Genomic DNA, 22,805 nt, shown 5'->3' on the forward strand with positions numbered 1-22,805 from the left:
GGTCAGTTTCTGGGGGCCTTTACAGAGGTATGACTCTCACTTGACCCTGAAGAACACATCACTCCTTTAGATCCAGCCACATCTACCTCTTCTCTTATTATTCCTGTGGTTTTGTGTTCAGCTGCCTTCCGTGTTTATGAGGTTGGCAAGCTTTTTGAAACTAGTTTCTTACTTGAACTTGATTTTATGGCATTTCAGGGGCTTCCACATTCTAGCTGTGTAGCCTTGCCATAGATTACATCGTTAGTACGGAGAAAAAACAGGTTTTAAATCCAGGTGTTTCTTATTCCTGATTTGTGTGCCTGACCACTGTGTTAGCTGCCACCCAAAATTATTGACGATAATACCTTAAGCCTCTGCAAAGTGCTTTCTTATAAATTTTCTCGCTTCATTTTCGCCTGTTTCCTGTCTCACAAATGACAAGACCAACGCTTAGAGAATGGAAGACATTACCCAGTTCCCTGTTAGGTATTGGCAGACAGAGGGCTCTTTCCTGATTCTCCCTGAAGTGTCATGGAAAGTTGATTCACTTATTCTTTTCTATGGCTATGGGAAATAGAAAGTGTTTTGTTAGATGAATGCTGTATTGGGTAAGAGGTCAGTGTCACTAATTTCTGTGCTCTGTGTATGTCAGGTTTGTGTGAAAATGTGTGACCCCGCCAAAGGAGCAGCTGGGCAGAGAACCATCGCTGTCCTTCTGCCTTGCCTTCTGGACAAAGGAATGATGAGTCCTGTGACAGAAGTTCGAGCCCTCAGGTGTGAATCTGCTGATAAAATGAATGGATTTACTTAGTTTCTAGCCATTCAACAGCAATAGTGTTTCTCTGAGTGTTAGATTCTTCAAAGTATGGAGAAAAATGAGTTGAGAACACATTGAGGTGACCCAAGACCATTTGTGAAAAGTTCTGCGGCAGAACATTTTCTCAGAAACAGATATTCTCATAGGAACCTTGCTTTGGACCAGCGTCCTGCTGTCCTGCGTTGACCCTGTGTAAGGTGTCTTACTGTGTTGCCATCGGCATCTGCCCTCAGCACGCACATGATGCCCCAGGTCCTGGGGAGGTTGCTTATTGGTTTTATACCATTTAGTAATATTTCCTAGATAACTAGGTTTAAAATAAACTGTACCACCTGCAACAATGAAATACTAAAAAAATACACTCACGTGTTTAGACATACATGGCTATTTTGTAAAATTCCGCAGTGAAGTTTTCTACGTTGTTTTGTTCTTCAACTAGAGCCTTATTTAGGAATTTTGTCATTTTATTTCACTCTTAAAATTAGACCAAATTAATAGTACCAGCAGCGTTTCATACTAATAGTAACTATTTCTTACCACCACTAATAAAATAGTTGATGAGGGAACTTTTTAATTCATTTATTTTAGAGTGAGAGCGAGTGAGTGGGCGTGTGAGCAGGGGGAGGGGCAGAGGGAGAGAGAGAATCCTGAAGCAGACTCCTCACTGAATGCAGAGTCCAACACAGGGCTGGATTCCAGGACCCTGAGATCATGACCTGAGCCAAAACCAAGAGCTAGTCGCCCGACTGACTGAGCCACCTGGGCTTCCTGAAAGTTTTTTTTTTTTTTTTTTTTTTTAAAGAATTCACAGAACAAAGGCAAAGGAATGATAAAAGTAGGATATTATTGTTTTGCTGACCTCCTTAAAATAATCTAGGGTAATGATCATTAGCAGCTCCTAGATCCACTGGTCAAAGGTTGTTGGAAATTTTAAATGGATGGTCAGGCCAAGCAAACTTGAATTCACTGATCGCTCTTAATAGCACAAAAAAAGACAAGCAGACATTACATGCATCCTAATGTGATGGAATAGGACAGATGCCCCACCACCTACAAAAGATTCATGTTAAAAAAAAAAAAATTGAATCTGAACCTGATTTCGCCTGAAGATGTGTATATAGGGCACAGAGGAACATGTTAAATGACACCACTGGAAAACAGGACAAATAAATTATAAGGGAAAGGGGAGGGATGATTAAAAAGGATTTAAGAAATGCAATAAATTGCAATGTGTGGGTGGACTCTGGATTTGATTCCAACAAGCCAACTTACTTTTTAATTTTTTTTTAATTTTTTTTTTTGCGGGAGAGAGGTGGAGGGGTGGGAGGAGCAGAGGGAGCGAGAGAGAGAGAATGTTAAGCAGGCTCCCAGTCCAGCATGGAGCCCGATGCGGGCTCCATCTCACAGCCCTGAGATCATAACCTGAGCCCAAATCAAGAGTTGGACGAATGCTTCACTGATTGAGCCACTCAGCTGCCTCCCAACAAACCAACTCTTGAAGACATCGTGAAACAGGGAAATTTGGATATTAAATTATATGAAAAAAATTAATATTTTCTAGGTTTGAAAATGGTATTTTGATTATGGTAAAGAATTCTTGCCTCTTAGTGACATATACTGAAGTTTAGTTAGGGGCAACTTCCAGATAATATGATGTGGAGGGGGAGGTGTGCTCGTGTGTATGGAGGAAGTATAAATGAAACAAAACTGGTCAAAAGTTGCCAATGGCTGAACGGGGTAGAGAATATGTAGAATTCATGATTCTCTCTTCTTTCACATATGCTCCAAAATTTCTATAATAAAAAGTAAAGGAAAAAAGTAGTGCTAAGACCAGACACTGTAACCATGTAAGTGTGTTCCTGAATACAGTAAACTACAGAACGTCCTCAGGATCAGATTTGTAGAGTTGCTGGCTTTTGTCAAGAGGACTCAGGAGTTGTGTTCTGTGTGTCTGTAGCATTAACACCCTTGTGAAGATTAGCAAGAGTGCGGGGGCCATGTTGAAACCACATGCACCAAAACTCATCCCAGCTCTGTTGGAATCCTTAAGTGTACTGGAACCCCAAGTTCTCAACTATTTGAGCCTCCGGGCTACAGACCAAGAAAAGGTGAGTTGACAGCACAGACATGCTGGTGAGTCTCAAGGAGGAAAAGCCTTGCTTAAGGTACTGAGTTCATCTGAACAGTCTTTCCAGCGTCCTTAGACACACTCCACAATCCGAATGATACCCTCACCACTCTTAAAATAACTCGACTCCTGTGACTACATGCAGTGTGTGTTTTGGGGGGTAGGAGGGAGCACGAGGGGGCTCACATACTGTTTTGTGAATTGGATGAAAACTAACACTTGCATTCAAAAAATGCATTTCCATTTATTTAACACAGTTTTTTGTACATGTTTGTTTATTTTTTTAGGGGTTGGTTCTCCACCTTCAGAGTCCTTCTATGGACCACACCTGCCCTACAAGTAAAGAGGATTTGTATCTAGACTCTGGCGTAGTCCAAAATTATTCTGCTTTTCAGAGATACTGTAGTTTCCTCAACTGATCAAAGTTTTTTTTTTTTTTTTAAATTGTAGTTGAAACATTTACTATGAAAAAATAATGCAGAAGGGGAGAAAGTAATCCCCTAGGAGTGCCCTCTCCCCTACCAGGTCCCCACTGTCAGTTTCCTGGGTCTGTTTTGAAATTCCTTTGTAGGCATAGGCTACAGAGCCAAACACACTAATTTAAAAATAGACTGTGAATGTCATTCTGCAGCTTGCTTTTTGTTGTGGGCCGTGTATCATATCTGTATATAGAGCTGTTCCGTCCCTTTTAATGCATGCATAGTATTCTGCAGTGAGGTGATCTCACATTTGGTCAGAGAGATTATGCAGCATCAGAGGTTGTGCCTGTTCTGTTTCTTCCACACCTTTGCCAACACTGAATAACATCAGTCTGATAAGCAAGAATCTCATCGTTCTACGTTACACCTTCCTGTTACTAGGGCTGTCCATTGTCTGATCGTATTGTGTCCGTCCCCTACATTCTGTGAATTGTGTGTTTCTATTCCATGCCTGGTTTTGTACTTGTTGATGTTTTTACGTTGGTCTCTGTTTATTAGGACTGTCACGACCCTGTCATGTAGATGGCCAATGCTTTCTATCCGTTTGCTATTTGGTTTTTACCTTGGCTAAACTACTCTAATAACCAGCTCTCTTTCGCTTTGCCTCTCATGTTGCTCTTTCTTCTCTATCTTCTCTGTTCATCATTCTTTCCTTTTTAGCAGTGGACTTGCTCTGCCTAAGTTCCCACAGCCTGTTTACTAGTGCTGAGAATTAGGAAACAAAGTCTAGCCCAAACTTCGTAGCCTTAGGCCTGTCACTTCTATACGTCTTCCTTTCCTCATTGACCACGTGTGGATAGTTAACCTCCCCTGCAGGGTCATTGTTAGACTGAACGTCGTAGATACGGAGATCTGTTACAGAGTTAAAGCAAAAAACATGTAACATTTTTTATTGCTTAGATACAATTCTTTAAAACCTTAGATAGAAGTTTATGTGGCCTTTTCCCATATTTAGTGGATGGAGAGCGTGAGGCTCAGGGAGGCAGATGACTTGCTCAGAGCCACGCTATGTTAATTTCTAACTACAGTTAATTTCTGATTATTGTCAGAATTTCTCACCTGCAGTGAGATGCTGCCTCCATAGGTGATTGTTGAATGTAGCTCAAAAGAAATTAGAGTTGGACTTACGTTTGAGTTTGCTTTACCTATATATTATTTTTTAAAAATGTCCTCTGGAAGTAAAGCCCTTTTATGGGGGTGTATGTGGGTTCTTCCTAATTGATCGAATATGCTGAGTGTCTTGAATTTGTGTCCTCAGGCTGCGATGGATAGTGCTCGACTCAGTGCTGCCAAATCCTCTCCCATGATGGAAACAATCAACATGGTCAGTGCCTCACGTAATAAGGAAGTTTCTTTCTTTGCTTACCTTCGAGTGGAATGTTTCAGTCTTCACGGCCCATTAAATGAAGTAGAGATTTACGGGATGAGTCAAACAGCTAGTTGATTCTAGTTTTTTTCTTAGTATAGTTCTTTTTTCTTCTAGATTAATAAACGGAATAATTAGTTCAAATTTGTGTTACATAGAAGAACAATATATTAAAAGATTCCTCTATAAATCCCTCTCTTTTGGCCTGCTTGTTTAGAAAGGTTCAGGTAGTTGTCTGTGCCTGAGTATGGTCTTTGGGGAGGACCTACGAAGGTGTCAGCTGGAGGCGTTCATTCAGTGAAAGTGGGTAGCATAAAAGATAGGGAAAGAGAACTGAGCAATGTTGAAATGCTTTAGTTGTAAGAAGGGATTTGCAGAAAGCTGCTTGGCACTGAGGTTCTAAATTCTAAAGATCCTGGAGTCTGAGACTGGGGGTCACTAAAGTCTAGAGCCAGCTCTGCTGTGCATACCCCGGAGTGGTTAATTGACAACTCATGAGCTATTGGAAATTATTTTGTTAAGCGGATCGCAAGGCTGGGCAAGAGAAGAAGAAATTTAGTTTTACAGACAAATGCTTACTGGGGAACTATCACCAAAATTTGGTCTAAGGATGTTATGTCTTAGTTGGATTATTGAGGGGAAAAGGAATCTTAAATAAATAGGAATGGTTAGCAAACACCTTTTGGATATATATATGCTCATTAATAATAGAATATATGTTATTGCATTTTTAAAAACATAGTATAGCAAATTCATCTAAGAAGTTGACTTTAATAAAATGGCTTGGTAGGGCAGGCCCGCTGAAAATCAGTTTTAATCTCTGTGTTTTACATTAAACATGGATTGGTAAGGAGGAAGAGTAGGCCCAGAGAAATCCTTTCTTGGGGAATTCTAATTTATTTCCTCTTTTAGTAAGTCATTGTTTTTCATGGTTTTTTAAAAAGATTTTTGTTTATCTGATAGAGGATGTGAGCTGGGGGAGGGGCAGAGGGAAGGGAGAGGGACAAGCAGACTCCATGCTGAGCTTAGAGCCGGATGTGGGGCTCGATCTCATCATCCTGAGATCATGACCTGAGTCGAAATCAGGAGTTGGACACTTTACCGACTGAGCCACCCAGGCGCCCCCAATTTTTGTTTTGTTTGAATGTTGAACCACTGATGAACAGTTTTTCTGTCTGTAGTACAGTGGTGGTTTTTCTGTTGAAATCGGTGCAAAATGAAACTGGCAGTTTTTCAACTTCATGTCGAATCCAGTGGGTACATACTTGACATGGCGGCTTTTAATTGATGCTGTGGTATTGATGTCATCATTTTCTAAGGTTAACTTTATGTTTATTCTTTTCCCAAAGTGCCTGCAATATCTTGATGTGTCGGTGCTGGGTGAGCTTGTTCCTAGATTATGTGAATTGATCAGAAGTGGTGTGGGTCTTGGCACCAAGGTAAGTAAGTGTATTTTTCACAAGAGGAATTTGCATCTTTATTAGTTGGGGCCACAAAAATATAACAGCCATCGTATTTGAAATTCATATTTGTCTGTAAAACTTAATAACATTTTACATTAACCATTTTGTTTCTCTCTGGTTGTACTAATAACTTAAAATATGTAACTCAGAATAGAAAACACGTGACTTATTCAATAAATAGTGTCTGACTTTTTTAGTGGGATCATTTCTGTCCCCTGGTTGCCGTGTACATGCCCTCTGGGTCCCCGCCATGATCAGTCATTAATGGAAATGCTCGTGTAGGTATCAAGGCATGGACGGTGGTGGTAGGTGGTGATTAGCATTTTCACCAGGGCCAGCAGGTGTTTGGCTAGAAAAATGTCCTCCTCTCCAGATCTTTCAAGGGTCAGTCCCTATCCCCACACTTTAAAAACCGACTCACAGTTTTTCTCCTGACAAAATTAATACTTGCTTGCACTTTCACATTTTAGCATTTATAGATCAGGAGGAGGTTAAGGATTGTGCGTGAGGTTTAGGACCCGGAAGGAATCACTGTTAATGTTCCATGATGTTTTCCTCCAGTCTCTTTTCTGTGCCCGTGTCTGCAACGGCATCCTCTTTAACGGCCGTCGAATACTCCGTTGTGTGGCCGTAGCATTGTTTATTTTAGTCCATCAGGGAACATCGGATTTGTTCTCAGCTGTTTTGATATTAAAGAGAGCACTGTGATGAATGTCTTTGGACACATCTGAAGCTATTTGGTTAAATTTGTAGAACTGGAACTGTTAGAACAAGGATGGCCAGGATGACCTATGTGACCTTCCCAAAAGATTGTATTAGTTTTTTTTCTTCCTTGTAGTGTAGGTGAGAGCACACGTCTTCCAGCTGGAAGCTTTGAAAAAAAATCTTTGCATTGCTAATTTAAAATAAGGACCTTCCTCTTTCCAGATTGAATCCTGTAGGGGCTGTTAGGCTTCATATATTTCTCATCTTTTAAATCATTGACACCTAAGACAAAGGGTTTGAGAGACAGAACATTGTGACCATCAAATTTAGACCTTTGCCTTTGTAACCCTGTAGGGAGGCTGTGCCAGTGTCATTGTGTCATTAACTACTCAGTGTCCCCAGGACCTAACACCTTACTCAGGTGAGTTTGTCAAAACCGTGTGTGGTGATACTTTGGTATGGCCATGTCTTGTGTGACAAGGTTTTTAAAAAAATTAAATATCATTCAGACACACTTGTGATCTTCTCTCTGGTTTTTCTCCCTTTAAACTTCCCCTTCTGCCTTTGTTTCTTTGTTTGCAAGAGGTGCGTCGATGATCAAGTTTAGCAAGTGTTCACTGTTTTATAAGTATCAGATTAATTCTTACTGGTTATAAGGAGGTGAGGGTATCTGCCCTTTTGTAGGGTTTATTTACCACTTATACCTAATTTTACATCAGCATTTTTCTCTTCTTGGGATCGGCTCCTAGACGGGGCTAATGAACGGTATGAACCTAGCGCTCGTTTTTGCAACTTGCCCCACAATATCCTCGATCCGAATTTTATATTGGGTAAAAGGAAGCAAGTGGGTAGTACACATTAACATACACGGGTTCTAAACTAGCATGGGATAAATCAGATATTCATTACAGGGTTGTTTGTTTTGGTCCTGGGAACAGAGTAGGACATTTGGCCTACCAAGTATCAGGTTTTTCTTCATTATTTCTAATAGGTAAACTTATGAGTGCTTTGCTTAGTGGCCTGACAGATCGGAACAGTGTAATTCAGAAATCTTGTGCATTTGCCATGGGCCATTTAGTTCGGGTGAGTTGAATTTCTTATTTAATTAAGTAATTATACTTTGATAATTATAAAGAAATAAATGGGGATTGTTTTCTTTTTCAGACCTCACGGGATAGCAGCACTGAGAAACTCCTGCAGAAGCTCAATGGCTGGTACATGGAGAAAGAAGGTACCTTTTTTCCTTCTCTCTAGTATTTTTATTTTATTTTATTTACTAAAGATTTATTTATTTTAGAGAGGGAGCAAGAGAGTGCACATGCGTGAATGGTGCGGGGGGGGGGAGAGGCAGACTCGCTGCTGAGCAGGGAGGAGATGGGGCCGGGCTCCGTCTCGGGACCCTGGGATCCTCATAGGAGCCAAAATCAAGAGTCAGACTGTCAACTGAGCCACCCCGGCGCCCCCTCTATTGTTTTTAACTTAGATGTGAACGGTCTGGTAAAACAACGCAAACCGGGTTTTGCCCTCCGTGATCTCATGGGCTCTGCTAGGAACATTTGGTTGGTGTTACTGCTTTGTTTAGCTGTGGTGCAAGCCGAGCGGTAACCCGTTGAGCTGAGCGAGTCGCCCTCACGACAGTCAGTACCGCACGGATGACTGTGTCTCTGTTCCTCTTCAGAGCCCATCTACAAGACCGCCTGTGCTTTGACCGTCCACGCTATTGGGCGGTACAGCCCCGACGTACTGAAGAGCCATGCCAGAGAAGTGCTGCCTTTGGCGTTTCTGGGCATGCATGAAATCGCCGAGGAGGAGAAATCCGAGAAAGAGGAGTGTGACTTATGGACTGAAGTGTGGCAGGAAAACGTACCTGGTTAGTCATCGGTGCCTTGAATTCACCCTGTTTCTTAAGAACCACAGCTGGAGTTCTTCCTCCTCTTTTTCATGTATAAACTCCGAGAGTTCCTTTCCCAGGACCTTAACAGTATGTGTCCTGTCGGCTTGTAAGCCTGTCCACATTGCTGCCTCCTCAAGGTTGACGCTCAGCGCTCTTCTCTCTCCTCCCTCATTGCCCATGTGAGAGAACAGAACCTCTGCCCAAGCGAAGGAGAGCCTTACAGATTTGAGTTGGGAGAGAGTGGTGATTTTATGGTGCCTTAGAGCGTTATTTTAGATTGGTGCTCCTTCATTCTGTACTTCATCTCCACATGGATAAATGGAAGACGACCATTTGCATGACACCCTCCTGTGGGCATATTCAAGTTCATGAAGTCCTGTGTTGTAAAGATATATCACAACGCTACTCTTGTTCTCTTTCAGAGAGAGGTGTGATCTAACCATTGAGAATTATTGCTTTAGACTGATGGTCACTGACTTTTTTTTTCAGCTTAAATAAAAGTTAATTCTTTTTCTCTCTTCAAAGTTGCCTTAATTTTGCTTTTCATAACCTAGGTTCCTTTGGTGGCATTCGGTTATACCTGCAGGAGTTGATTACCATTACCCAGAAGGCTTTGCAGTCTCAGTCTTGGAAAATGAAAGCCCAGGGTGCAATTGCCATGGCATCAATTGCAAAACAAACCAGCTCCCTAGCACCTCCATATCTGGGGATGATCCTGAGCGCATTACTGCAAGGCCTGGCGGGAAGAACGTGGGCAGGAAAGGTAAAGGAACCATTCATGCCCAGTTAAATTTAAGGTATCCGTAAAGGATTATGACTTCATCTTTCATTTTCTATAAGAATTAGCATCTGGTTTTGTGCGATGTCAGATGGATTGTTTTTGTGACCCAGATTTCCTAGCCAATGGGAAGCTTTGGGTAAACTTTGCCTGATTAAATATGCTATTTCATCAAAGTGTAACCCACGTGTTTTTAAATACTGCACAGTAATGCTGGGGATTGATTTTTATGTATCACGTTCAGCTATCCAAGAGAGGCCTTAGATCACTTGGTTCCATTTTGTCCCTGTTGACCCCATGAACAGATCAGGATTGGGCGCACATGAAATTGAGTAGCAGGGCAAGCTGTGTCTAAACCTGGAGCCGAGGGTGCCCATCTCTGAGGCCTGTGAATTAGTCATGTTATACACAAGGGTTGATAGTGGGATACTTAGAGCGAACGCTCAGGGGGGAAGATGAGACTGGCAGCATATCGCAATGCACTCGATGTTGTCACAGTCAGCAGTGGCCAGCGCTGGACTAGAGAAGAAGTGTTGGGCTGGGAATCAGAATTCCGTGATTGCCACATCCGCCTGTTGACCTTGGGCAGGTCAGGTCTCTAGGCTTTATGAAATGGAGATGGAGACCGTTGTCCTGCTCTTATGGTTTGGAGTAAAACTCTGTGGATGTGCTTGTTAAATAGTTAAGTGTATTAAAGATAAGATGACTCTGGTTAATTTTTGTCCTCGTAGTTATTAAGTGTAATGTAGTCACAATGCGTAGAATGTAAATGACACCTGTGTGCTTAATAGTGTTCTCTCATCTTTCAACCCTTTAGGAAGAGCTGTTGAAAGCCATTGCCTGTGTGGTGACAGCTTGCAGGTAAATGTTCTTTCAATGAAGATTCCATTTCTCAAACTGAACCCCGAAGCTGAAGTCTTTATTAACTGTCCCGATGCTTTTGTGTGGCTCCCGTAGTGCAGAGCTGGAAAAGCCTGTGCCCAGTCAGCCCAGCACAAATGAGATTCTCCAGGCTGTTCTGAAGGAGTGTTGCAAAGAGAATCTTAAATACAAGATCGTAGCAATCAGCTGTGCGGCGGATGTCTTGAAGGCCACCAAAGAAGACAGATTCCAGGAGTTTTCTGACATTGTCATACCTCTCATCAAGAAGGTAATGATCACCTGTATCCTCTCAGGTCTAGTTTAGACTTAAAAACTAAAATACAAAAAGAAAAGGAAGGAAGGTTTTTTTTCCTGGTATCCTATTTACATATTTTATCAGGATTAGTGTATCTGCACATAGCAGAAAATCTCAAAAACATCATGGCCTCAAACAAGGTAGAGGCTTGTCTGTCACGTAATAGTTGAGCTGTTCTGGCTCTTCACAGCTGCTAGCTCCGCCTTCCCCGGAGTGTGGCCACCGTCATCGTGGTCTGTGGTGTCACTGCCTTCCAGGCGGGTAATGGCAGAGGAGCTGAAGAAAAGATGAAGGGTTGAAGTTGGCATGTCCGTTCTCTCTCAAGGAGAGTTCTCGGACATCGTTGCTTGGCACTTTTGCTTCTGTTTCGCTGTCCTTAGCCTCTGCTGCTCGGGAGGCTAAGAAAGGCAGTCCTCCAGGCGTCTAGTTGCCCTGCGTGGGAGGATGGGAGAGCGGGTGGTTCTTTCTGAACAAAGCAGGAAGATGAGTTCGTTGCAGGGGTTTCCAGCCCGCACGCTGTGACGCTCAAGGCTGTGGGGACAGTGACTTCCAGGAGCGAATGTTGACCTGAAGGGACGGACGGTTTCTGACGTAGTGGTGATAAGCTTTGCCTTTTAAGTGTGTGCAGAAGCCGCCGCAGGCAGCCTAGAGCGAGTGCAGGGAGCTCAGAGGGCCACTGGTAATCGTCTCTGCCATATATTGAGGGACTTTGGTCAAAAAGACTTTGGTTTCATTTGGGAAATGAAGTACTCATTGGTAAAGGCTGGGCACTGGTTCAGAGAACAAAGGTTATGGTTTATCATTTATTTTTTTGTGAAACACGAAATATTTTCAGTCGCGTTTTTATTCTTGTGTCGCTGCTAATCTGCAGTTCTCTTTCAACAGAAAGGCCGTTTAAGTCGTTCCTGTTACATAGTGATAGTACGGGGATTTGGGAGACTTGCATATCACCAGCTAGCTGGATAAGTCACTTCTCAGCTTGTTTCCCTTTCTTATTAAGAAAGAGTTTGGATTTGGGTGATTACCGAGTTCTTGCATCTTTAATCCCATGATTCTAATGCAAGTCTTTTTATGTTATATTTAAGATACTACATATACGGTATTTTTTTTCACCTTTCCTAACAGAATCCTTTAAAGGATTTTCCATGTTTATCAGAGAGGTGTAGTATTTCTGTAACAATTCTTTTCACAGATAGGAAGACCCGTGGTAGAGAAGTCAGCATTTAGCTCTTGGTTAACACCTCCTCCTCTCGTACCCCGTTTTGCAGCACACCTGTAACTCTGACGGAAAATAAATGTTGCTTTCCTTTGCTTTGATATATCCCAGAACTCCCCTGAAAGCACTGGCGTTCGGACAACCAAAAATGAAGATGAGAATGAGAAGGAAAAGGAGCTCCAGCTGGAGTGTCTGCTGGGAGCCTTTGAGAGCCTGGGCAAAGCCTGGCCCCGAAATGTGGAGACCCAACGTAAGCACCCGGCATTTGAAGAAGAGCTGTCCCCAGAGGTTACCGAACAAGCGTGAGGATGTTCTGGGTGACAGATCGGTTATCGCTTGCTGTATAGTAAGAATCCAGCGTGAACTGTGCTCTGCGTGAGCAGATGATCTCGTTGCCTGCTGTGTCGGGTTGGCGAGGGCTGGTGCTGTAACAGAGCACCACAGACGGGGCGGCTGGAGGGACAGAAACGATTTTCTCACGGTCCTGGAAGCTGGCAGTGTGGGGTCAAGGGGTTGGCAGTGCTGGCTTCTTCTGAAACATCTCTCCTTGGCTTGTAAATGACCGTCTGTGTCTGTGTCCTCATCCCTTCTTACAAGAACACCAGTCAGACCCGATTTAGGCCCACCCCAAGGACCTCTTTCCTGACCCTGTCCCTGTCTTTCAATAGTCGCATGCTGAGGTACTTGGCGTTAGGACTTCAACATACGAATTTGGGGGACACAGTTCAACCTGTAACAATCATGATAAATTTCATGTAGGTAGTTTGGCCATGAAAAGAGTTCTGGTACTCTTTACGATGCTCTGTTCTGAGGAATCTGTAGAATTTATTAGTGGGTTCTTTCCATCTCAAAATTAAGGGCCTTGTTACCAAATTTTCAATGAAGAGGTGAAATCTGTATTTCACTGAGAAACTTGCAACCTTTTGAGAGATTTTAAAACTGAACATATATTTCCAAAGGATTAAGTAAATAACCACTAAACCGTCGCTGTCGGTTTAGGTCGTAGCTCATTCTGCGGGCCTTAAACGTGGCACGGCGCTGCTCCTGCCTTTTGCTGGTTCCTGCAGTGCTCCCCGCTGACCATCTCGATATTCTCGAATGTTATACAGAATGTTGTTGATTATTCAGGACTGGATATGTCTAAACTCAGACTTAAGGTTGTCTTTGAGCCTTGCCGTTCCTTGTGTGAGCTTTATATAGCGTATTCGCTATGTATTGGAAGGATTTTCCAAAAGACGGAGATTTGTTAAGTGGCCTTATTTCTTGGTATGATGTTGAGGACTGCAGCGGAAGTCCACTTTATTTGACCCCATTAGGACTCCTCTAACTTTTGCTTGATAGGTAGAAAAGTTAAAGTAGGGAATTCTATAAAAAAGATGACACACATCTCAAAACAAAGCTGTTTATTTTCATAGAAGACATAGGAATGTACATTCATTTGCTGGTTACTGAGAGGAGGGCCAAGGCCTTTGAGAATTGAACTGTTCCACACTGGCTTTGTATGCACATCTTTCTCATAACGTAGCATCTACAATTTCTGGTTCTGTTTCTTAAGTGCAACATTCTTCTAGATTTTTACCATCCTGCATCATTTGTGAACCATGCTAAGTTTTATGGCATTTAAAAATAACTACTTTGTTGAGTTTTATACTCCTTTTCAGCAGTTAGCATAATAGTAATTGTGTAATTATAACAAGTGCAGTTGGCATGACATGCTTGGAAAAAGGCGTTGTTGTCTCTCGATAAGCCAGCCATGTGCAGAAGCTTGTGCGTGTCCAGAGTTGAGTTCCCTGCCCCCAGGGTTCTGCTTTCTCTGGCGGTCACCCGGGGTATCTGACAGGAGGAGGTAGTGTGGGTAAGATTTTGTGTTCATTCCTTGGCGAGCGAACATTTGTGAACAGTTACATAGGACCCCTAGGGCAGGGTGGGGGGTGTTCCTGGCCAGGGAAATTTGGGAATTGGGCACAAAGTCATGCTGAAGTTTTTTTTGAGATTTCATGGCTTTAATTAAAGGCATTTATTGTTTTCCTCTCTCCTACTCTCCTTTCTCTGTCCTTCTCTGCTCCAATTTCTCTGTGTCCCTCTGTGTGTCCCTCACTCGCTCTGTCTCTTGTTCCTGTGTGCCCTCTGCCCGGCTCTCCCCAGGTTGTTACCGTCAGGAGCTGTGCAAGCTGATGTGTGAGCGGCTAAAACTGAGCACGTGGAAAGTGCAGCTCGGGGTCCTGCAGTCCATGAACGCCTTTTTTCAGGGGTAATTTTACTTCGTAATTCAGTCCTTTGTTTTGTCTCCCCCACCCCCTTAGCGTTTTACAGCAAAGCAATGTATTTTAAAACTGAAAAGCTGAAGTGACGTCATGAGGTGATAAATGCGGACAGAAATTGTGCCAGAAAGGCTCGGGAATGTTTCCTCTTAACTAGTAATTTGTACCTTGCTTTCTGGTTTGTACAGATTAATGCTTCTGGAGGAAGAACATGCGGACCCTGAGGCTCTGGCTGAAATTCTCCTTGAAACTTGTAAATCAGTCACGTGTTCTCTAGGTGAGTGGTGCACTGAAGCGGTGAGGACTCCTAATTTTACACCTCGAGCAGTGAAGCTTCCGATATTCCCTCCCTTGTGCTGGGAGCCAGATTTACGGGACAGCTGCTGAACGACCTCGTCTACCTGATCTGTGTCCCCACACTGTGGTATATTAATCTGGAGCTGTACTTTGGGATTGTAACCCCTAGATTGGGAAAATGTTTGTGATAGGTTTTTTGTTTTTTTGTTTTTTGTCTTTTTTACTTTTATTTGGAAATAATTTCAACCTTACAGAGAAGCTGCAGTTACAGTACATATAATACCTGTATATCTTTTACCCAAAGTCCCCTGTTAGTATTTTGTCCCGGTTACTTCACTGTGTACATATTTTCTGAACCATTTGACAGCACGTTGGGGCGTCCCGCCCTTTGACCCCTGGTGCTTCAGTGTGCCGTCCTCAGTACCATCTCAGTACGGTTACCAGCGTAGGTCGCAGGACGCTGACGCGGTAGGCTTAATCGGACTTTTAGCATTCGTATTTTAGGTGTTCAGTTGATTCGACAGTGTTCTTTTATAGACTCCCCCCCACTTCAGTAAGGAATCCAGGCTTATTTATTGAATTTAGCCGTCGTGTCTTTTTAGTTTCCCTGAATCTAGGACACTTCCTGTTATCTCACGTGATATTGACAATTTTGAAGAGAAGTCCCCCTTCTTCTGCTCTACTCCTCCCCCCTGCCTTTTTAAAACTAGAATGTTTCTCATTTGGTGTGTGTTTGATGTTTCCTCATGATTGGATCCAGGTTATGAGTTCCCAGTTGGGAAACTCCGGAAATGAGGCTGTGTCCTCTCACTTCCGGAGGCACAGCGTGTTCATCTGGCCTGCTTGGCGATGTTAATTTTGATTACCTGATCAAGGTTCTACTCAGTTTTCTTTATTGTGTAGTTGCTGTTTTTCTCCCTTGTGTCTGATAAGCAGCCTGTGGGAGCACGCTTGAAGACCATTCAGACACCCAGCTCGTCCTCTTTAGACTTAGCATGCGTCCATGGTTTTCCCTGAGCCAGTTTTTACTGTGATAATTTTCCGGCTCTGGCGCTTTCTTCATATCTGCCATGTGGCAGTTGGCCTCCTCTAGTAAACAAGATCCCACCTCTCTTTAGGTTTCTGTTAACAGTAGTCATTCGTGGATTTTCTTTTCCCCCCAACTGTTCATAATTAGTTATTTTCCTTAATTAATTTTTTGCTCAGATTGTTCCATATTTGGCCAGGGGAAGTTCCTTTAAGCTGATTCCTATGTCCTATTGGCAGGTCACTGTCATCCTTTTAGGCACCTCTGTACTTTGTAGCATAGAAACGATGTTAAAAGCTCACCCTCTGCTTTCCTTGCCTCGGGTTTGGTTGTGTATTAATTTTTTCCTTAGACAGTGTCACCCCAAAGGAGATGCTGTGTCTAGAATAGACACCAGAGAAACCTCTTCCAGTTGCAACTCTTGCAGGTAGCCTGCCTTCAAATAAAAAACTGGTGGCTTAGACACTCGCCTTTGCAGGGTCTCAGCCAGGTGTCCCTGATGGCCCTTAACCCTCTGGGTTGTGTGATGTTCTCTGCCAAAATGAGGAAGTCATGCAAACCTAAAGACCTTTCTTAGGTATCATGTGACGACAACTCTGTGTTTGAGATAGTGTCCTTTGATTTCTCACTTCTAAAATGGGTCCTTTAAATATTGCCATTTGTTGTGATTGGTATATTGGACTGACAGTTTTTTTGTGTTTGTTTTGTTTTTTTTTAAAGTAGGGAATGTGGACATGTAACACATTTCAAGTATTTGATGATAATGAGCAAAGTGAAGCTTACTTAAGAACAGGTGTATCTTCCTCTGAATTTGTAATGTCTGAACAACCTTCTTCCGGTAACACTCACTTAATCTTGGAGGTTCTGTTTGTAAGGCCTGTAAAACAAATAATGTGAATATCTGATTTTCTTCTTAGAAAATAAGACCTACTCATCTGTGAGAACAGAAGCTTTATCTGTGATAGAATTACTGCTTAAAAAACTTGAAGGTGAGTTTTTGATTCTTCTGATTGGAGGAGGACCAGAAAGCCAGGATACTTTCTGGCATATATTTTAGAAATTTTTTCTGTTTTTGTTTTTAATAAGCATATACTCTAAAATACGAAGTAGTGCACGTACACTTGAGGTCTACAAAGCTAAAACCTTTAAATGTTATTAAGTGTTTAATCTGTACTCCTTCATTTTATATACTTTTAATGTATTATGAAGCTATAGTTATGTTGAAATAAAAAAGTTTTGTTACCACCATGACTCCTGACGTAATCTGGGTCACTTCCAGTGGCAGAGTGGGGCTCCCGGTCGGTATACACGCCGAGAAACAGAGTGACGCCCTGCAGAGTGGGATGGGAAACCATTTTAACAGTTGTCTACACAACTCGTCACATTGGACAGCAGTTTGCTTAATCTTATTTTTTTTCCTGTTTTCCTTTTTTTTTTTTAAACCTTTTATCAAGAAGCAGATTTCTTCTAATGATGAAAGAAAACTCTCATTTTCTCCAGTAGGGTATTTCAAAAGGAGGCCACTTTTTTTCCCTCTCTTCTTTTTTGATTATTCTGAGCCCATAGATTAAGAATGGAGGAGATGGAACAGTTTTCGCTGGAGTCTTGTATATTTGTTGTTTCTACTTCTCTCTCTCTCTTTGCTTAGCAATTAAAGCACCCCTCTTAAGGTTCCATGAAGCAGGCCTTCTAGACTTAGTAACACCACACATCTTATAACCTGCTTTTACTTGTTGAAGTAAAAGAGCCGGGTGCTTAGTCACGTCACTGAATGTTCACAGTACGCCAGATACGTACGGATGTATTTTAGATGAGGACAACAAGGCTAAACAGCAAAACAACCTGCTTGAAACCTTATCACTAGGAAGTGGCAGAACCTCGTAGACAAGGTTTAGGACCTGGTGTACTTTTTGAATTTCTAGAATTTTCAGTATGTGTATAAATCTCTGGTGCTTTAAAGAAAGGAATAATAAAGTTGTCTGTTCAGACTGACTTGGCAATTCTGAAACTTATTCAAGATTTTTTTACTGAGCATATTTTATAAAAAGGTTTTTTTGTGTTGTTAAAACGTGGCTTTTTTGTTGCTGTGTGCTCTGCCTTGACACCTCCTCCTCCCCACTTTGCTTCAGCACCCCTAGGTTCTCTTTGTCCCACCAGCACTGGGGGCAGAGGAGGAAACTCCCTGACATGCTGTCATATGACTGTCAGTCATTAGGTTTAGAGACAGCTACTGAACCTGTTCTATTCCGAACTGTTATCAGGGGGTTGCTTTGCGTTTATTTGGGGGATAGGCTATATGGAAGAAAAGCAGAAAGAATAGTTTTAGTTTTTTTGCTTGCTTGTTCTATAAGGATTCTATTTTTCTTCTTTTTCCATTCAGAATCTAAACAGTGGGAAAGTTTGACATCTGAGTGCAGAGTGCTCCTAATTGAGTCTTTAGCTACTCTGGAGACAGACAGCAGACCTGAGCTGCAGGAGAAAGCATCGTTACTGAAGAAAACACTTGAAAATCTGGAATAAATTAGAAGGGGAAGAAAGAAACAAGTGCCATGTCCATTGGGGGTTAAAATGGTGGTATTCTTTGAAAAACCAAGTGGGGAAAAGTAAAGATTAATCTGTAGCATGCATCATTCCTTGGCTGAAATAAAAAAAAATGCCTTAAATTTTGTTCCTTATTAGCTTTATTTTACTTGATTTTTAAAAGTGTCTGGGCCGAGTGAGCTTAGTGGGACCTTGGATGTTTGAGAGGTGGTTGTTGGTGAAACGGACGGAAATAGTTATGAAAAGAATTAAAGCTGTTATTAAAGCAATAGGCAGAGTCGCAGAGCAAGCTGGATAAAAGTCTTAGAACTGCAGCCAAGTTAAATAAAGTTATTTCAGGAAGGGACTCTGTAACTCACTTAGTTTGACCCCTTGCATTACGCCTAAAGAAGTAGGCTAGGAGAGGACGTAGCTTCCGATCTGCGGCCTGTGCCGAGGCTGGGACCCGGGTGTCGCTGCCCTGCCCAGCGCTGCCCCCGGCCTGCCCGAGAAGCTCCCAAGGTGAGGTGTGTGCAGCCCTTGAACCGGAGGCCGACCAACCCATTATCGAAGCGCCATGGGAGTCCCGGGACTCAGAAGCTGAACACTGTCATTTGTCTAGGGGGTCAGTTTTTAGAAAATCTAGCATCTTTACAGGTTGAGAGAGAGACTTTGGTCTCCATGTGATAATTCCGATCGTCCTTTTACAGGCAGATGAAAGTAGATGAGGACAAGATTGCTTGTTCTGTCTGTATCTGTGGTTGCGTATGTTGCAAAAGCCAAATCAACAATAGCATCATGACCAACTGCTTTGGCTTAGACCATTTATAATCTCAAAACTGTGAAGATGACTTAAAATTTTCCACCCATTTTTAGGCTCACAGTATGACTACGGAATAGGAGGGCAAACATCTTAATTAGCCATTTGGGAATAACATGATATCACTCACAGTAAACAAGTGCAGCTCGGGTTTCTTTTTTTCTGTTTTTTTCTTTTTTTTGTACTGCTCATACTCCTGCCTAAGGGTGTAGGGTCAGGGGGAAAACCAAGTCTAATGCAAGTATCAATGGTCAGCTGACAACTGTGGCTCACCTTGGCTTCCAAGCACAAAATTGGTTTTATAGTCAGTGCTGACCCCTTACATTAATACCAGGGTGGAAACTCCATGGTTATTGTTTTTGGTGGTCTCTATAGACCATTGTATTGACTGACCATAATAAAAATAACTTCTTACATCTTGACCCAGAATTGTGTGTGTGTGTGTGTGAACGAATATAATATCTGTAAGAAATAAATGTTTTGTGAAATAATACACTCTTCACTTGATCTCAGCCAAAAGGCTGAGAAGTGATGATAACATAGTCTTCACTAGGTGTAATATACTTTGATCCCTCCTCCCCACCATCATTTTAAATGCTCTTCCACTGCTAAATTCATTTCCTGACTTGTAAATGGGTTGCAATGCACAGTTTGAAAAAACACTGCCATAAATAGTGCTTAGACTTGGCTGGCTGTGTTCTGGGGTTGCTTCTGATTTGGAAAGGGGGTTTACGAATGAAAATCTAGGTGTTTTATTATCAAAACATCCTCTTAGATGGTACTAAATATAATTGTGGGTTTTAGTAGCGTTATGAATTGTGAGGAACTTCTCATGGACTTCCACTTAAGAATGGCTTGTGCTTGGGGGGAAAATCCACTTTGGCTATTTTTTCAGAAAGCCTGTGGCCTCATAGAATTTGGTGTTTTCCAGATCAGTATTTCCCCCTCTGCTGAGCACCCTTGACTTTGATTTACAGGACCCGGGATGTGCCTGTGAGGCAAGAATGCCCTGCAGGTCGGCTGTTTTCAGGAAGTAAGAGGATGAGGGCAGGAATTGTGCTCTCGGCCCATAGGGAGTGTTCACCTCATCCAGTTTTATGCTTTTTAAACTTTTGGTTATTTACTACTGGGAATTTCCCATGGTGCTGAGAGTGGTGCTGACACTTGAACCTTTGTGTGCAATGCTGTTGAGTTCATTTATTGTCGCTTTCTGTAAGCACAATTCTTATTTACGCTCCTACTGCCTTCCTCTCGACCAGCCAAGTCACTGGCACGACTGGTAGTGTGGGATCACGGTGTCCCCGCGCAGCTTGTGTTGGGCGCGCACGTATTTATAAAAAGGATTAATAACTGAGAGTTTGTCATTATGGGATGTTGATACTGGTGGACAAATGGCAAAAGGACCCACGCATGTTTATGTCTTTGGCTGTCATTCTCCAAAGCTCTGTGGAACTGAATTTTATTGTTTTTTCCCCTGGGAATATTCAGTGCTATTGGTCATACAAGCATCTGACTTAGCCTAATTACCGAACACCTTATTCTTGAAATTAGTGCACTGGATAGAGCGCCATAAATTTACCGGTATGTGAAAAGGAGGGACCTGAAGTTCGGCGACTGGAAATCGAAGTAATGAAAGTAGTATAAAGCTGTGTTCTCAAAGTTGAGAAAGGGCGGCAGTGTCTTTAGTGAATGTTTGTGTCCAATTTACAACTGCCTGTGACAGTTCACCTGCCAGTAAAACTGCCCGCCGCCAAATCCCCACTGCTGTCCCCTTCCATCTCTTGTGTATGCACTAACAAGAACAAAGAAGAAAGCTGTGACCCTGTTGATCTGTGCTCTCGTAGGGACTGCACTGTGTGAACACTGGCTGCGGCCGTAATCTTTTCATGCTGCTTAAGTACAGGGAGTTATTTTGACACTGGAACTCATTGTAATGTACAAACCGCTGTGAAATGGATGTATATGTAACAGAGTTTTGTATTTTATATGCAAAGTCTTCACAGGACCCTTTGCAATATGTGTTGAGCTAGTTAAGCATGTGATCGTCCTATTTGAAAGGAAAAATCCTACCCATGCCCAAGAAGATATTAAGTGGTAAATAAAAGCTGCATGATCAGTTCTTTTGAAGGAGTGCCTTGATTTTTACTGGTTCTCTAGGAAAACAGTTCGACTTCCAAGGGATTGACGAGTGACACTTTAAAAACCAAGAAAGGCCCTACTGCCTGCCATCTCCCGAGCTACCTCTCCAAAGCAGCCGTTGGTGGCCTAACTGGAAGTTCTGGAGCAAAGCAGAAACAAAGGCAGGACAGCTGAAAAGTGGCAATCAGATATTTGGGGGGGGGGAGTAATAATTGAAAGTTTGTTTTGTTTTGAGACAAGTAACCCCAGGTGAACACATGGAAACAACAGGCAGCTCTGCTTTTGACCAAGACTGATAGACATGGCTATGGATGTCAAATGTCAGAGGTAGAGGCGTATCCCATGCTGTAAACTGCCAGACAAATCTTGACACCGAGGGAGAGAGGCTTGAGAGTTCTCTTGCTGTATCTGTAGTCGCCCCCAACAAGCCTACGTCGTTCCCTTCTGCTTTCTTTTCCCCTAAAAGCAGGTTCCATTTTGATGGATTGGATTAACAATCTTTTTTAAGTGGAAAATCATAATGTTACAAAAATTGGAAACAATCAGCTTTTCTAACAATGCCTATGTAAAATTTTAAGTTTTTTCTTTATCTTAAGAAATGACATGTTTCTTTGACATTTAAGGGCCGTTGATAAAGTTGCCTTTAAAATACAAAGGACAGGGAGGAAACAGGTTGTGGTTAAAAGATACCTAATTTTTGTTCTTGTATTCCTGAAAAGAGTATTTTAAAATCAATTTTGGGATTAGCAGTTAGATATATAATTCTATTATGCTACTTTTGATTCCAGACCTGTCTTCAAATATAACGTCTCTTCCAAACATCAGTTGAAGCAAATATTTTTTGAGTATTTGTTTTATTTCAATGCTATAAAGATTTCCACTGTTTTTAGCCTCCAAGATTTCCAGTGTGATGACCGGTCATTCAAATTGTTGTTTCCCTGGATGTGTCCTTTTTTTCTGGCTTCTTCCATGATTTGCTTTATTTTTGGATTTCAGCACTTTATAACAAGGTGTACTCTTTTTTGGTATTTATCCTGTTGGAGGTTTGCTTAGATTTTTGAATTTCTAAATTTTCGTGCTTCACCAAATTTGGGATATTTGGGGCCATTATTTACCCCAAAGTTTTGTTGGCTTTTTTCTGTGCTATTTGCTCCCTCCTCTCTTCCTGAGACTCCAATTAAATAGCTATGTTAAATCATTTGATACTGTTCTGTGGGCTCCTGGGTGGCTCAGTTGAGTGTCTGACTCAATTTCAGCTCAGGTCATGATCTCAAAGGTCCTGGGATCGAGCCCCAGTCCCATTGGGCTCTGTGCTCAGCGGGGCATCTGCTTAAGGATTCTTTCCATCTCCCTCTGCCCCTCCCCCACTTGTGCTCTATCTCTGTCTCTCTAAAAAAAATAAATAAAATCTTTAAAAAAATCATTTGACACTGTTCTACAGATCTCTGACGCATTTTAAAAAAATGCATGTTTAAGTTCACTGACTTTTTGTTTGCTATGTCCATTCTGATATTAAAGACCATCTTGTGAATTTTTAGTTCAGATATTGTTTTAAGTTTTAAAATTTCCATATGATTCTTTTTTATATTCTTTTCCTAATATTTCCAATCTTTTCATTCATTACGAACTTAAAGTTCACAAAGCTTACTTACAGTAACTGCTTTTAAGTTCTTATCTGATAGTGACACACCTGGGTCATCTTGGGTTTGGTCTCTGTTGATTGTCCCCCACCCCAA

At 42.0% G+C, this 22,805-nt stretch overlaps 1 protein-coding gene across 9 annotated transcripts in view; it reads left to right on the forward strand.

The window, feature by feature from the left end:
* ECPAS (Ecm29 proteasome adaptor and scaffold) overlaps positions 1-21,050 on the forward strand; it is a 97,628-nt gene extending 76,578 nt beyond the window's left edge. For all 9 annotated transcript variants that reach the window (XM_045814840.2, XM_045814842.2, XM_087869484.1 and 6 more), the window contains 16 exons: positions 635-756; positions 2,757-2,907; positions 4,665-4,730; positions 6,122-6,211; positions 7,295-7,361; positions 7,932-8,023; positions 8,105-8,171; positions 8,619-8,810; positions 9,389-9,597; positions 10,430-10,473; positions 10,570-10,762; positions 12,117-12,255; positions 14,151-14,256; positions 14,455-14,543; positions 16,508-16,579; positions 17,971-21,050. In XM_045814840.2, the coding sequence (XP_045670796.2) occupies positions 635-756; positions 2,757-2,907; positions 4,665-4,730; positions 6,122-6,211; positions 7,295-7,361; positions 7,932-8,023; positions 8,105-8,171; positions 8,619-8,810; positions 9,389-9,597; positions 10,430-10,473; positions 10,570-10,762; positions 12,117-12,255; positions 14,151-14,256; positions 14,455-14,543; positions 16,508-16,579; positions 17,971-18,110 (1,839 nt within the window). In that variant the 3' untranslated portion in view covers positions 18,111-21,050. The remainder of the gene's footprint in view (positions 1-634; positions 757-2,756; positions 2,908-4,664; positions 4,731-6,121; positions 6,212-7,294; positions 7,362-7,931; positions 8,024-8,104; positions 8,172-8,618; positions 8,811-9,388; positions 9,598-10,429; positions 10,474-10,569; positions 10,763-12,116; positions 12,256-14,150; positions 14,257-14,454; positions 14,544-16,507; positions 16,580-17,970) is intronic.
* Positions 21,051-22,805: the final 1,755 nt, after the last annotated feature.

The sequence above is a fragment of the Ursus americanus genome, chromosome 18 (genome assembly GCF_024610735.1).
Source record: "Ursus americanus isolate L20-20 chromosome 18, mUrsAme1.1.p, whole genome shotgun sequence".
In the NCBI taxonomy this organism is placed as follows: Eukaryota; Metazoa; Chordata; class Mammalia; order Carnivora; family Ursidae; genus Ursus; species Ursus americanus.